The sequence below is a fragment of the Schistocerca nitens genome, chromosome 9 (genome assembly GCF_023898315.1).
Source record: "Schistocerca nitens isolate TAMUIC-IGC-003100 chromosome 9, iqSchNite1.1, whole genome shotgun sequence".
Lineage (NCBI taxonomy): Eukaryota > Metazoa > Arthropoda > Insecta > Orthoptera > Acrididae > Schistocerca > Schistocerca nitens.
Genome location: NC_064622.1, coordinates 274073215 through 274088009, shown reverse-complemented (window position 1 = coordinate 274088009; position 14795 = coordinate 274073215). Strand labels below are relative to the sequence as shown.

The 14795-nt window shown below is 41.6% G+C and overlaps 1 protein-coding gene across 1 annotated transcript in view; it reads right to left on the bottom strand.

Annotated features, from left to right (window-relative positions):
* The window catches only part of LOC126204179 (venom carboxylesterase-6-like), a 145149-nt gene extending 132345 nt beyond the window's left edge, over window positions 1-12804 (bottom strand). The window contains exon 1 of the mRNA XM_049938584.1: window positions 12672-12804. Within this exon, the coding sequence (XP_049794541.1) occupies window positions 12672-12804 (133 nt within the window). The remainder of the gene's footprint in view (window positions 1-12671) is intronic.
* Between the last annotated feature and the right edge of the window lie 1991 nt (window positions 12805-14795).

Below are 14795 nucleotides of genomic sequence, written 5' to 3'. Positions count from 1 at the left end.
ATAGTGCTCAGAGCCATTTGAACCATTTGAACTGACAGGTTTCAGATATATTATATAATGATAAGACAGAGATTTAGGAACCAGGTTTTAAATTGTTTTTTCGCCATATGTCCCACATTGATTTTTGCGATTATCTCACGCAGTGTTGCTTGCATTTTGCACTGAAAATTCTGTGCAATCGCCGCTGCTCTTGGTCGTTGAGTGAAGGCTTTTGGCCACTGCATTGTGCATGGTGAGAAGTAATGCCTGAAAGTTGGTAGTCCCAGTATATCATTGACACTCTGGCTCTCAGAATACTGAATTCCCTAACGATCTCCGAAATGTAATGACCCATGCCATCTAACTCCAACTGCCATCCTGCGTTTAAAGTCTGTTAATTCCCACATGCGGCCACATTCGTATAGGCAACCCTTTCACACGAATCACCTGAATACAAATGGCAGTTCTGCCCATGCACATATATGCGGTACTATTGCAATCTGTATATGTGCATATCGCTACCCCTTGACTTTTGTCAACACAGGTACTGAGACTACACTTTATCGTTCCGCAATATTGCTGGTCAGGTTGTGGAGACCCCACTGCAGCGATGCGAACAAGGAATCGATGAGTTCAGGGGCGGGGGGGGGGGGGGGGGCAGTAGTCAACATCATTTCAGGCCTTCAATGACCCCAAGCGACTAGCGCCAGAGAGGACAGATATAGCTTTCTAGGGCACACAGGCTTGTACGGTTAGATCACACACCTTGCGTCAGGATCTGGGCTTGTTTGCAGCCAGACAGGAACACGCACAGGCAGTGCAATGGGTCACCACGGACTGTCAGCACAGCGAACTCTGACAGTTGTGCATCCACTGACAACACTGGATACGCTAGTGACACGACATCAGCTTTTCAGATAAGTTCCCATCCTGTGTACAGCATGACAATGGATGTACCAGCATGTGGAGGCTCCGAGGAGAATAGTTGTTACCAGACCACATTCACCATCATCACACAAGTCAAGCACCAAACGTCATAGCATGCGTGTGCCGTTGGGCAGTCCCCCTCTGGTCGGAATAGCTGTGCAGCATCTTTGAAATTTGGGTGCCACTGAATTTGTACAAGATAATGCAAGAGCAAACGTTGAACGTGGTGTTATGACTATAAAAATAAAGAGAGTGTTTGAGACTTTCCCTGTCCAACACGTTTTCCAGATGTCTCATCCATCTAACATCATGTTTTGCCTCCACTCACTGCTCTGGCATCGAACCTATTTCTTCTGTGTTGAACACATGCAGTATAACAAATGCTCTTGCCTGTCCAACGGAGCTGGTATTATTCCACTGCAGCAAATGACTTTTGCGGGTAACAAGGGCAAAATTACAGTGGTAGCGAGCAGGGAAAGAATCTCAGACATTAAATTCTTTATTTGTGTGGCCATATTGTCGATAGCTGCTTTACAGTTCTGGAGGGCATTTTTGTTCCATTGTTACGATTACAAAAAAATGCGCGTTCTTCTCACCAAACGTGTTTCACTTTACCGAACTAAAGCATCATCAATGGTCTGTAATTAAAGATATTTACAGTTTGATTTGTTTTCTAGATCGAAAAACAATTAACAAATTATTGGTTTTTATTAACGGTAATTTCTGTTTAATTTTTCGACTACATCAGGAAATGCCGTCTGCTACCACGTCTTTGGTTTCTTTCTTCATTAGACACTGATAATTGTGGTATGCTTTACGCTGCTTTGCAGAACAATGTGTTTCTTTACGTTTAACACAACACAGTGATGTGCACCACAGTTCGCTGTTTATTTTTGTATTTCTTAGTGCGTATTACGTTTTGTTGAGCTGTCAACATTGACACTAGTGTTTGTCTGATCTACATGTTTCTTCTTTCTCTATAGTTCATTATATGTGTGTTATTCTGTTTAACAACTCTATAGAAAAACACATCCCAAAACTTAAATCAAAACCAGACGGATACCAACAATCTGGTATGTGTCAGCTCAGCTGCACAGACTGTGAAGAAATATAGACTGGGATGACCAGCAGGGAATTTGACACAAAATATACAAAAACACATAGGGCACTGAAATACACTACAAACCATTCAAAATTAGTAGACCATCTAAAACAGGAATACCACAGACCAAGCACTATTGGAAATTATACATAATAAGAGTCAGTAACGACAGTCACCTCCTCCCTTTCTCAAGAAAATTTCCATACGCACAGAGCATTAACAAAAAAAAGTTGCTCGATGACCAAATAAACATTGGAAACGAGAAACTATATAAATTAATGGAAGAAAACAGATGAAAAAGAAAAGAGCCTTTCCCATCCTTCACCATGTCTCAGTTATTAAATTTGAACAGCTGTAGAAGGTCTGAGTTAAGAATGTAGTTCTAGATCTAGGGCACTTAAGCTTCAATATCAGTAGACATAATCAGCTGCTGAATGTCTAGACTATAAATGTAGCCCTAAGTCTAGTTTATACTTTAAACCCTTTACACAACAAAAACATGGAAGACAATGTATGATACAAAAAACAGTTAACAAATTATTGGTTAGCTTAGAGTAACACTATATGTCGCCAGCTATAGAAGGTCTGCATTAAGATAGTAGCTCTAGGTCTAGGTTATTGTTTAGGCCATTTACATAAAGTAAATATAGATGACAACATGTGGCAAACATATGGTGATAGAACAAAAAGTTTTGCATATCACTAAATGACATTAGATCATTTATACAAAGAAAATGTAGATGACAACATATGGCAAACATATGGTGATATACCAAAAAGATTTGTGCATAACTAAACGTGAGCAACTGTAACTCGAAGTCTAGATTATACATTTAATCCAATACATATGGAGATGTAGATGACAAATTATGGAGTAAAACATGATAAAAACCAATAAGCTTAGTGTATCAGTAGATGTGATAGCTGCAAAATCTCTGGGTTGAGAACATAACTCTAGGTCTTGGTTAAACATTAGAACATTTATAATTTAGATAACAGTATATGGTATAACGTATGGCGGAAGGAACATAAGCTCTTTATCATTAAATTAGAACAGCTGTAGAAGGTCTGAGTTGCAAACATAGCTCCATGTCTAGACAATACATTAGATCATTGTACTAAAGAAACATCATCATCAGTTTCCTGCTATTTAGCAGGTCCTTTGCCTCTTCATTTTCTGCGATTCATTGCTTCCTTCTTAAGGCTGCTGTATGTTGTAACGTCCATCACGTCATCCAGTATCTGAAACCTCTTCCTCCTCGCTTCCTTTTCCCTTCTACATAGCCGTCTAAAATTGTTTTTATCAGTCCGCCATTCTTTCTCAATATTCGCCCAATCCAATTTCTTTTTCTTCTTTTTATTACATCTAGTAACAGTCGTTTTTCTCCCTCTCTTCTCTGTACCTCTTCATTTTTTACTCTATCCATCCGACTCATTCTTTCCATCCTCCGCCATGTCCACATCTCAAAAGCCTCCAGCCTTTCTCTGTCTTTCTTCCTCAAAGTCCATGTTTCAGCGCCATACAGAAGAATACTCCATACAAAACATTTTATGAGTCTTTTCTTCAGTGCTCTGGCCAGACTCCTGCAGAAAATTCTCCTTTTCTTATAAAATGCCTCTTTTGCCATTGCTATTCTTGTTTTAATTTCTATGCTGCACTTCCAGTCGGCGTCTATCCTGCTTCCAAGAAACTTAAAATTTTGCACCTGTTCTAATATTTCTCCATTCAGCATAGTTTTTATTTCTTTATTTCCTCCTAGGGCCAATACTTTTGTTTTCTTTGTGTTAATTTTCATTCCATAATTTTTTTTCCGTTAGCTTCAATGATGTGCACTAAATCCTGTAATTCTTTTTCCCTTGTCGCTAGAAGGACCATGTCATCAGAAAACCTCAAACGCCCTACTCTTCTTCCGCCATTTTCTACTCCGTTGCCATCTAATGAGAATTGGTCAATGATATTTTCCAAGTAGAGGTTGAAAAGGGTAGGTGATAGACAGCATCCTTATCCGATCCAGTTTGTACTTTCTCCTCTCACTTTAATTGAGGCTTTTTGATTCAGATATAATGAGTTTGCAAGTCTTCTGGTTTTCCAGTCCACTTCCTCCACTGATATTTCGGCCGCGTATCGTCCGGCCATTCTCAGAGTGAGTCACAAGACTGACAAGATGCCAAGCGCGGCCTTATATGCTCCACCACGGTGGTACTGCGCATGCGGGTCACAAAAGCTTGTCATCGGCAAAAGAAATACGCTTACACTTGGCGCCGCTTGTGGCGAAGGCGTACTGACCGTCGATTCGTTTGTCGATGCACGTTCGGCGGCGGTGACACCATGACGACTTTTCTGTAGTTTAATTATCCCAAGAGTCGGATTCCATGCTTTGTCCAAATTAAAACCATTATCTCTATTTATTAAATTATTAGCTAATTTAATCTCTATAGCTTCCTTGAAGACAGAATCCCAAAAGGAAGAGGTGGATATTAAAATCTTCACATCACTGTAATTCGTGGAATGCCCTATATCAAACAATGTTCGGCCACAGCCGACTTGTCCGGCTGTGATAAGCGTGTGTATCTTCGATGCTCCACACGTCTCTCATAAACGGTGCGAGTTGTTTGACCTATGTATGACTTCTCACAATTCCAGCAAGAAATCTGATACACACCCGCTTTACGAAGCGGGAAGTCGTCCTTTGCAGAGCCGAGTAAAGCTACAATTTTCGTGGGTGGCCGGAAGATCACCTTAACACAGTGTTTCTCAAGAATACGGTCTATTTTCGAGGAATGAGCACCCACATAGGACAAAAACGCTCTTGATCCGAAGGAATTGTTATCTTCTTCCCTATCACATGCCTGCATTCTAGGTTTTACATTGAATGCCCTACGAATCTGTTGCGGAGAAAATCCATTCGCTTTAAAAATGCTCTTGAGGTATGTGAGCTCTTATTGCAAATTATCTTTATCGGACATACAATGCACCCTATGCACTAAGGTCTTAAGAACACCAATGGTCTATGAAGGGAGACGGCAGCTACTGGCATACTTGCATACAGATTTGTGTGTGTTGGTTTCCAATATACGGCATGTCCTAATGTGCCATCATCTTTACGGCGAACGACTACATCCAAAAAGCGGAGGCGGCCGCCTTTTTCTATTTCCATAGAAAGTTTTATACTAGCATTGATAGAATTCAAATGTTCAAGAAATCGATGTAATTCATCCACCCCGTGCGTCCATACCACAAATGTGTCGTCCACATACCTCCAGATGAATCAGTCATGTAATTTATTTTGACTGTGGCTTGACTACTGTACCGAAATCAAATGGATTTGTAAACAGAATAACACGCATATAATGAACCACAGAGAAAGAGAAAAAAATAAATCGAAGAAAAAGCAGTGACACTACAGAACACAATACGCACTTAGAAGTATCAAAAATCAACAGTGAACTGTTGTGTGGGAAACTGTTCTGTGTTAAATGAAAAAAATGAATAGCTCTGCAAAGCAGTGTAAAATTAGACCACAATTATCAGTGCCTAACGAAGAAAGAAAGCAAAGACGTGGCAGTAGAAGGCATTTCCTGGCGTAGGCGAAACATCAACCACAAGTTACAGTAAGTAAGAATTAACTATTTGCTAACGAACTGTGTTTCTATCTAGACAACAAATCGGATTGTAAATATATTTAATTACAGACCACCGATGATGCTTCATTTCAATAAAGGAAATTGTGTCTGGTGGGAAAAACATCAATTTTCTTATTGTGATAATGACGGAACGAAACGACCCTTGAGAACACCAAACATTGTTGTGACAAGTACCTACATTTCAGAAAAAAAACGCCACACCCTCAAAGACAAAACCATTTTATCATTGTAGTAGTATATGATAACGAATGAACGGCGAATAAAACACAAATGCCACACACAGTAAAGATTGCCCAAACAGTCGCATCAGTACACTGTGTATCACCCTCTGACGGCAATGCAGGTGTGTATTTTCGCATACAAATAATATTACGAGTGCCAAATGGCATCCTGCGATAGACCGTTCCGAGTGCCGAGTGGCATCCTGCAATAGACTGTCCCAAGAACCTTGAGACTTTAATGTAATTCGCCAATGGTTCTTGAAGGGCCTGGAGAATGAGTAAGTTTCTTTTTTTTTCATTATGTCCTATATGCGTTCAATTGGCGAGAGATCTGGTGATGTTGATGGTCAGGGATGTTGTCGTACACTATGAAGAGCAAGTTGCGCCACAGCAGCCGTATATGGACATGCACTGTCAGGCTGAAAAAGCACAATACCTTCCTGTCGATGAAATGGCAGTAGCATGGGGGCAACAGCCTGAGCAATGTAGCAGCCACTGGTTACTTGACCCTGCAGAAAAACCATGTGTGACCATGAATTGTAGATGATGGCCTCCCACAGCACGAAACCTGGAATTGGATCTGGGTGTTGTGCGTGAATGAACTTTGGACTCTGGAACTCACCAGGTCTATGATATACACGTGCCCTTCTATCACTCACATACAGACAGAACCCACTCTCAATGGAGACATCCAAATGCTATTCCACTCTCCAGTCCAACTATTACATGGCACCTGGTAGCCAAGCTTATCAGCAATAGCTTGGCAACAGGTGCACATGATCTTAATCCTGCTGCAAGCAAATGGGTCCATATGGTCCGTGATGACACTGTAGGTGCAATATGTGCCCAAATTTTGCCCCGGGATTATGTTCAGTCGGCCACTGCTGTTCGCACAGTATGTCGATTCTGACGAGTGTCTGCACAACGTGGGCATCCAGAAGCTGTTCTACAGTTATGGGAATGTTTCGGAGACCACTGTTGAAAGCAGCGATACAACACTGATACACTGTGCCCAACACAGCAGCGGTCTGTCGATACATCCATTCTGCTTACTGCAGACCTACAATACGACACCATTCGAATGGCTGAAGCAGTTCAGCAGGAGTACATATACGTCAGTCAGGTGTGTTTGTATCCTAGAATGAACATTGCAAACACAGTTAACCTCAAAACGCGGTACAGTTACTGCCAGCATAACTGCATAAACAGGCGTCTTGAGTGCCATCTGATCGCCAATGACCGTGACAAATGACTCAATGGCAAAACAACCCCTCAATATGCACATACACTATGTGATCAAAAGTATCCGGACACCCCCAAAAATATACGTTTTTGATATTAGGTGCATTGTGCTGCCACCTATTGCCAGGTACTCCATATCAGACATCTCAGTAGTCATTAGACATCGTGAGAGAGCAGTGTGGGGCGTATCGCAGAACTCACGGACTTCGAACGTGGTCAGGTGATTGAGCGTCACTTGTGTCATACGTCTGTACGCGAGATTTCCACACTCCTAAACATCCCTAGGTCCACTGTTTCTGATGTGGAAACGTGAAGGGACATTTACAGTTCAAAAGCATAGAGGCCGACCTAGTCTGTTTATTGACAGAGACCACTGACAGTTGAAGAGGGTCGTAATGTATAATAGGCACACATCTACCCAGACCATCACACAGGAATTCCAAACTGCATCAGAATCCACTGCAAGTACTATGACAATTAGGTGGTAGGTGAGAAATCTTGGATTTCATGGTCGAGCGGCTGTTCATAAGCCTGACATCACACCAGTAAATGCCAAACGACGCCTCGCTTGGTGTAAGGAGCGTAAACGTTAGACGACTGAGCAATGGAAAAATGTTGCGTGGAGTGGCGAATCACGATACACAATGTGACGATCCGATAGCAGGGTGTGGGTATGGCGATTGCCTGGTGAACGTCATCTGTCAGCGTGTGTAGCGCCAACAGTAAAATTCGGAAGCGGTGGTGTTGTGGTGCGGTCGTGTTTTTGATGGAGGGCGCTTACACCCCTTGTTGTTTTGCGTGGCACTATCACAGCACAGGCCTACATTGATGTTTTAAGCACCTTTTTGCGTTCCACTGTTGAAGAGTAATTCGGGGATGGCGACTGCATCTTTCAACACGATCGAGCACCTGTTCACACCTGTTCATAACGCACTGCCTGTGGCGGAGTGGTTACACGACAATAACAACCCTGCAATGGACTGGCCTGCACAGAGTCCTGATCTGAATCCTATAGAGTACCTTTGTGATATTTTGGAACGCCGACTTCGTGCCAGGCCTCACCAACCGACATCGATACCTCTCCTAAGCGCAGCACTCCGTGAAGAATGGGCTGTCATTCCCCAACAAAGTTTCCAGCACCTGATTGAACGTATGCCTGCGAGAGTGGAAGCTGTCATCAAGGCTAAGGATGGGCCAACACCATATTGAATTCCAGCATTACCGATGGAGGGCTCCACGAACTTGTTAAGTCATTTTCAGCCAGGTGTCCGGATACTTTTGATCACATAGTGTACATGAGGATTTCGTCGTTTTTTACCCTGGTACAGCTGAACACAATCCTTGTTGGTGTTGTGGTCTTCAGTCCTGAGACTGGTTTGATGCAGCTCTCCATGCTACTCTATCCTGTGCAAGCTGCTTCATCTCCCAGTAGTTACTGCAACCTACATCCTTCTGAATCTGCTTAGTGTATTCATCTCTACGATTTTTACCCTCCACGCTGCCCTCCAATGCTAAATTTGTGATCCCTTGATGCCTCAGAACATGTCCTACCAACCGGTCCCTTCTTCTTGTCAAGTTGTGCCACAAACTCCTCCCCAGTTCTGTTCAATACCTCCTCATTAGTTATGTGATCTACCCGTCTAAGCTTCAGTATTGTTCTGTATCACCACATTTCAAAAGTGTCTATTCTCTTCTTGTCCAAACTATTTATCATCCATGTTTCACTTCCATACATGGCTACACCTTATACAAATACTTTCAGAAACGACTTCCTGATACTTAATTCTATACTCGATGTTAACAAATTTCTCTTCTTCGCCGGCCGGAGTGGCCGAGCGGTTCTAGGCGCTACAGTCTGGAACCGCGCCACCGCTACGGTCGCAGGTTCGAATCCTGCCTCGAGCATGGATGTGTGTGATGTCCTTAGGTTAGTTAGGTTTAAGTAGTTCTAAGTTCTAGGGGACTGATGACTTCAGAAGTTAAGTCTCGTAGTGCTCAGAGCCATTTGAACCATTTCTCTTCTTCAGAAACGCTTTCCTTGCCATTGCCAGTCTTCATTTTATATCTTCTCTACTTCAACCATCATCAGTTATTTTGCTCCCCAAATAGCAAAACTCCTTTACTACTTTAAGTATCTCATTTCCTAATCTAATTCCCTCAGCATCACCCGACTTAATTCGACTACATTCCATAATCCTCGTTTTGCTTTTGTTGATGATCATCTTATATCCTACTTATATCCTACTGTTCATTCCGTTCAACTGCTCTTCCAAGTCCTTTGCTGTCTCTGACAGAATTACAATGTCGTCGGCAAACCTCAAAGTTTTTATTTCTTCTCCATGGATTTTAATACCTACTCCGAATTTTTCTTTTGTTTCCTTTACTGCTTGCTCAATATACAGATTGAATAACATCGGGGAGAGGCTTCAACCCTGTCTCGCTCCCTTCCCAACCACTGCTTCCCTTTCATGTCCCTCGACTCTTATAACTGCCATCTGGTTTCTGTACAAATTGTAAATAGCCTTTCGCTCCCTTATTTCACCCCTGCCACCTTTAGAATTTGAAAGACAGTATTCCAGTCAACATTGTCAAAAGGTTTCTCTAAGTCTACAAACGCTAAGACATAATCCTTAAGAATGTTATATTTTTCCGGTAGTATACTTGTATCACCTCTGACTTTAGGCAGGAATCTACTCTTGTCACCAGCAACGAACTGTGAATCTTTGACAAAGCTAGCTAGCCGGGCTGGCAAAGCGTCAGAACAACTACTAACTGACAGTCGTACGAAGATCTCAAGACGAGCACCAACTAGCAACACATCAACAATTTTATGGTGGGAAACTGTTGACGATGCGTTTATTGGAAGCGACAATCGAGAACAACATCGCGTTAGTGTAATTAATAGTGGCTTAAACTCGACGGCTGTCGCTGAGAATGATATTCGCCGAGTTCGTTATTAGCAAGGACAGTGTTAATACCATCATTCACTAAGGTGATCTGCTCCCCATTTGTCATCACATATTTACAGATGACCAGAAGGCAAAACGGTTACAGACTTTAGGAGATATAATTGTCATTTCTGTTCGAGATCCATCTATTCTCTGATTCATCACGATGGTTGGAAAAATGAGACATGATGCTGCCAGTTCGAATCAGAGTAGTCAACTACCACGGGCATTGTTACATCTCTCTGCATTACATTTCGACATACTCCTAAACAAATGTAACATCAGTTCTTCGATAGTTTCTAGGGGAAAAATTCGCTGAAAGTTTCCAGCAGCTTTATAAACATTTAGAAAAACTGAAGGAGACCGCAGCTAGCAACAAATACTGTATGTCATCGTCATCACTGGTTTCAGGCGACTATGGCCATTTTCAAATGGCTACAGCTGTATTGTTTATACAGTCAGTGTCTTCAGCACCATGTCCTCTGTTCCTGCTAAGTGTGTTCGAGAGGCGCATGCCTGACCTGCAAAGTGTTCACATGCCATATTCGGAGGCAGAAAATGAGCATGGTGTTTATTATTGAAATATTTCATGGTGTTTTTTTTCTCTCAACCATGTGTATAAAACATCGACCACTGGCGCATCTTTCTTGATCAGGCGACATTTTCTGAAGACGCTGATCACGTGAAAAAATAACTGAAGTGATTTCAAGACGGACTTAAGTTATTCCAACTACCTGCCTCTGTTCCAAGTTCGCTGTAACCCGTCTGTACAGTGGTTCTCGACTCAGATGTAACAAGTTCGAATTCTGATGGTGGAAGAAATCTTCATAGTCGTAATTTCCTAGCAAGGAAAAGGGAGTTGGTGGCGTGAACTTCCTTTATCATTAGTATCTGCACTAGTGTCCTGCAGTAAGTTTCAAACCTAGACCTTACTACGTCTAGAATGCCCCATGGAATGTGCGCACGAGATTCGTCTGTCGGAATGTGCGCACGAGATTCGTCTGTCGGATTGGTACATCAAACTCGATAGCCCTCTGGTGCATAACTGAAACGATCTTGAAGGCGAAAAAGAATACCTTATTTTTACCTCCAGTTTACTTTGTTTTTGGTGTCATTTATGAAGCATTCTGGTAGTGCTTTGAATCATCAACCATTCTAAGGAGGGTTAATCATTCACTACATACATTCTGAATGGCCAACTGCAACTGGTGATTTGTGAGAGTATAATATGCAACCAGCAGCTTGTTTGAATTTGATACGATTCGCTGTAGGGGAGAGTGCTGAACCTTGGTACACTTTTCAAGCTTTCGCCTCTAACCAGTGAGGTAACAGAAGTATAATATATTTTCTTATCCCATTTTGAAATCGTATCATTCACTTTATGCGTGCTGCAGTTGAAGTTCCAAAAATTACTCCTGAAAAGTTAGGTTTCTCCATACGTGAAATCTGTTCCAAGGTCAAATTGGTCATGTACCAAGGAAAAAATATTCTATTTAAGTTTAGAAGTGTTACAATCATGAAAATCTTGTCAATGCTGTATTTAATAGTCTATGCCTTACATTACCACTCTGCTACACACCAATAAACAGTAAGTGAAATCAAAAGTAAGAAGAGGTATTTTCAAAGACCAATTCCGAGTTAAAAACAATACGAAAGAGAAGGTATTGGCAACTAGCGCAAGTTTCCATTTCCAAGACAGTGTCAGTAGTTAAGGCGTTAAAGAAGCTCAGTTCATTTACAAATACCACCTGCTCCATGGTAGAAGACCTTCTGTTTCAAGGTACAGGATGATGTATGACTGACGAAGTGTGAATTAAAATGCAGTGTGTTTTTAAAATGTACAGAATTTTACTCACAATAAAACCCTATGACTTAAGAGTTAACAGGCCGGCCGGTGTGGCCGTGCGGTTCTAAGCGCTTCAGTTTGGAACCGCGTGACCGCTACGGTCGCAGGTTCGAATCCTGCCTCGGGCATGGCTGTGTGTGATGTCCTTAGGTTAGTTAGGTTTAAGTAGTTCTAAGTTCTAGGGGACTGATGACCACAGATGTTAAGTCCCATAGTGCTCAGAGCCATTTAAGAGTTAACAGTATCCTCCAGGTGGCTTATAATGTTACAAAAAACTTAAATATGTAGAATTCATTGTATTTAAAAACGCTGCACGAAACACAACCTCATGTCTTGCGAAGACAAAAAGTAAAAAATGCCGGTAATTGCTTGTGGAGTTACACTCTCCCCTAACATTAATTACTTTTCAAGCCACTGCAGGCTCACGATCAGATGCAGGTGTTATAGGAACATTATCTGGAACATGCGCAGTTAAGACTCAAGAGCCGTGGTGCTGGCGGATGTAACGGAGATTCAGTTAACGAGAAGTTATAAATATCCTACAATATTACGATAGCTAACCAAATTTCCGTTATTTTCGCCAGCACCACGATCCTAGCGTCTAGATGATCCAGACGATGTTCCTGTAGCATCCCCGTCTTGTGACGAGCCTGCAGTCATTTGGAAACTAGTAAATGGTACAATAATTCTTATCAAAAATTTAGTGGAAATTTAAATGAATTGTGGTTTTACAATAAGAAGCTTAGATAATGGATTCTCACCGAGGGGGCCAAGACGGTAGTTGACGGTGACCAGGACGACATCTTGGTCCATGAAGTAATGCGGCCCAGCATCTTCGAACGTTCCAGAGCCAGAGAAGAAGCCACCGCCGTGGAAATACACCAGTACCGGCATGTTGGGGCTCTCCGCCTATGACTCGCAATCACAACTCAGCATCAGCAATGTCCGTGCTACTATAATCCTAAATGATAGTGCAACAAGTACAGCTTAAGAACATATCTAAGGAGATACAAAACCAAGTTCAGAATAGGTATGGTCATGAGTGACACACACTTAAGCCTAAGAAGTGATCATAGAGTTTTTTGTGATACATTTTGCCAAATGGGATCCTAAGGCATTAAGATGTATTTACTAATAATATATTTTTGACGTGGACCAATAAGACGTTTTTGTTGTGTACTTCGAAGTTATATAAAACAGTTTCCAAGTATCGATATGGCTGTATAATCAATCCACTATGGAATAAAGCGAGCTAACCAAGTACTGTGCAATAAATACTGCTCACTTGGAAGATAGACGGGGTCTCCATAACTCCCGACATCAGTTCAAAAAACGTAACTTGGAAACTATTATTTCTGTTTTTATTTATTTTATACGTCATGTTCAGCAGGAGCAAGATGAGGAGCAAGTCTCCATGGTCATGGAACAAATCAGTACATGAAACTGTAACAAAAGAGTAATAATAGATAAAATGAAACGCAATTGAATCCTATCCAAACGACAACCAATAAGTTTAAATAAACACCATCAACAACGTAACACATGAAGTAACTTAATTTTTAAATTTTTCCAGGAGATTCTCGACAGAACGGAAGGAGTGAACCATGAGGAAATTCTTCAGTTTGGACTCGAAAGTACATGGATTACTGCTAAGATTTTTGAATTGTTGTGGCAGCATTTGAAAATGGATGCAGCAGAATACTGCACGCCTTTCTGCACAAGAGTCAAAGACGGGCGTTCCAAATGCAGATTGGATTTCTGCCTAGTATTAAGTGAGTGGAAGCTGCTAACTCTTGGGATTACGTTGATATTGTCTACAACAAAGAAACTATGACTATGTATTGAGAGGCCAATGTCAGAAGACTCTGACTACTGAACAGGAGTCGACAAGAAGTTCGCGAATTTCTCGAATCGTCCAATTCTATGCCAAAGATATCCATTCTGAATCAGAAGAGCTACCCCAAAAAATAACACCATGCGTCATAAACGAATGAAAATAAATTAGACTCCTTTTCATGTACAACTATCTGTAATTTCAGATACTGTTCTAATGGTAAATAAAGCAGCATTTAATTTTTGAACTACATCCTGACCATGGGCATTCCACAACAGCTTACCATATACCTGAACCCCTAGGAATCTGAACTGTTCTGTCTTATTAATCACATTCCCATTCTGTGTAATCAAAATATCAGTTTTTGATGTGTGTTAGAAACCGTAAAAAACTGAGTCTTACTGTGGTTTAGCACCAATTTATTTTCTACAAGCCATGAAGTTATGTCTTGACATGCATTACTTGATAGTGTGTCAATATTGTACACAATATCCTTCACTATCACGCTGGTATCATCAGCAAACAAAAGTATTTTAGAATAACCTGTAATACTAGAAGACATATCATTTATATAAATAAAAAACAATAATGGCACCAGCACCCACCGAGCGAGGTGGCGCAGTGGTTAGCACACTGGACTCGCATTCGGGAGGACGACGGTTCAATCCCGTCTCCGGCCATCCTGATTTAGGTTTTCCCTGATTTCCCTAAATCGTTTCAGGCAAATGCCGGGATGGTTCCTTTGAAAGGGCACGGCCGATTTCCTTCCCAATCCTTCCCTAACCCGAGCTTGCGCTCCGTCTCTAATGACCTCGTTGTCGACGGGACGTTAAACACTAACCACCACCACCACCGCACCAGCACCAACCCCTGAGGCACCTCTCCAATTAACTGTGCCCCATTGAGACTGCACATCATAGCCATTTTCAACATTTCGGAGAATGATCTTCTGCTGTTTGTTCTTAAAGTAAGAAGTGAATCAATTGTGAGCTGCGCCCCTTATTCAATAATGGTCCAACTTCTGCATTAATATTTTGTGTCCAACACAATC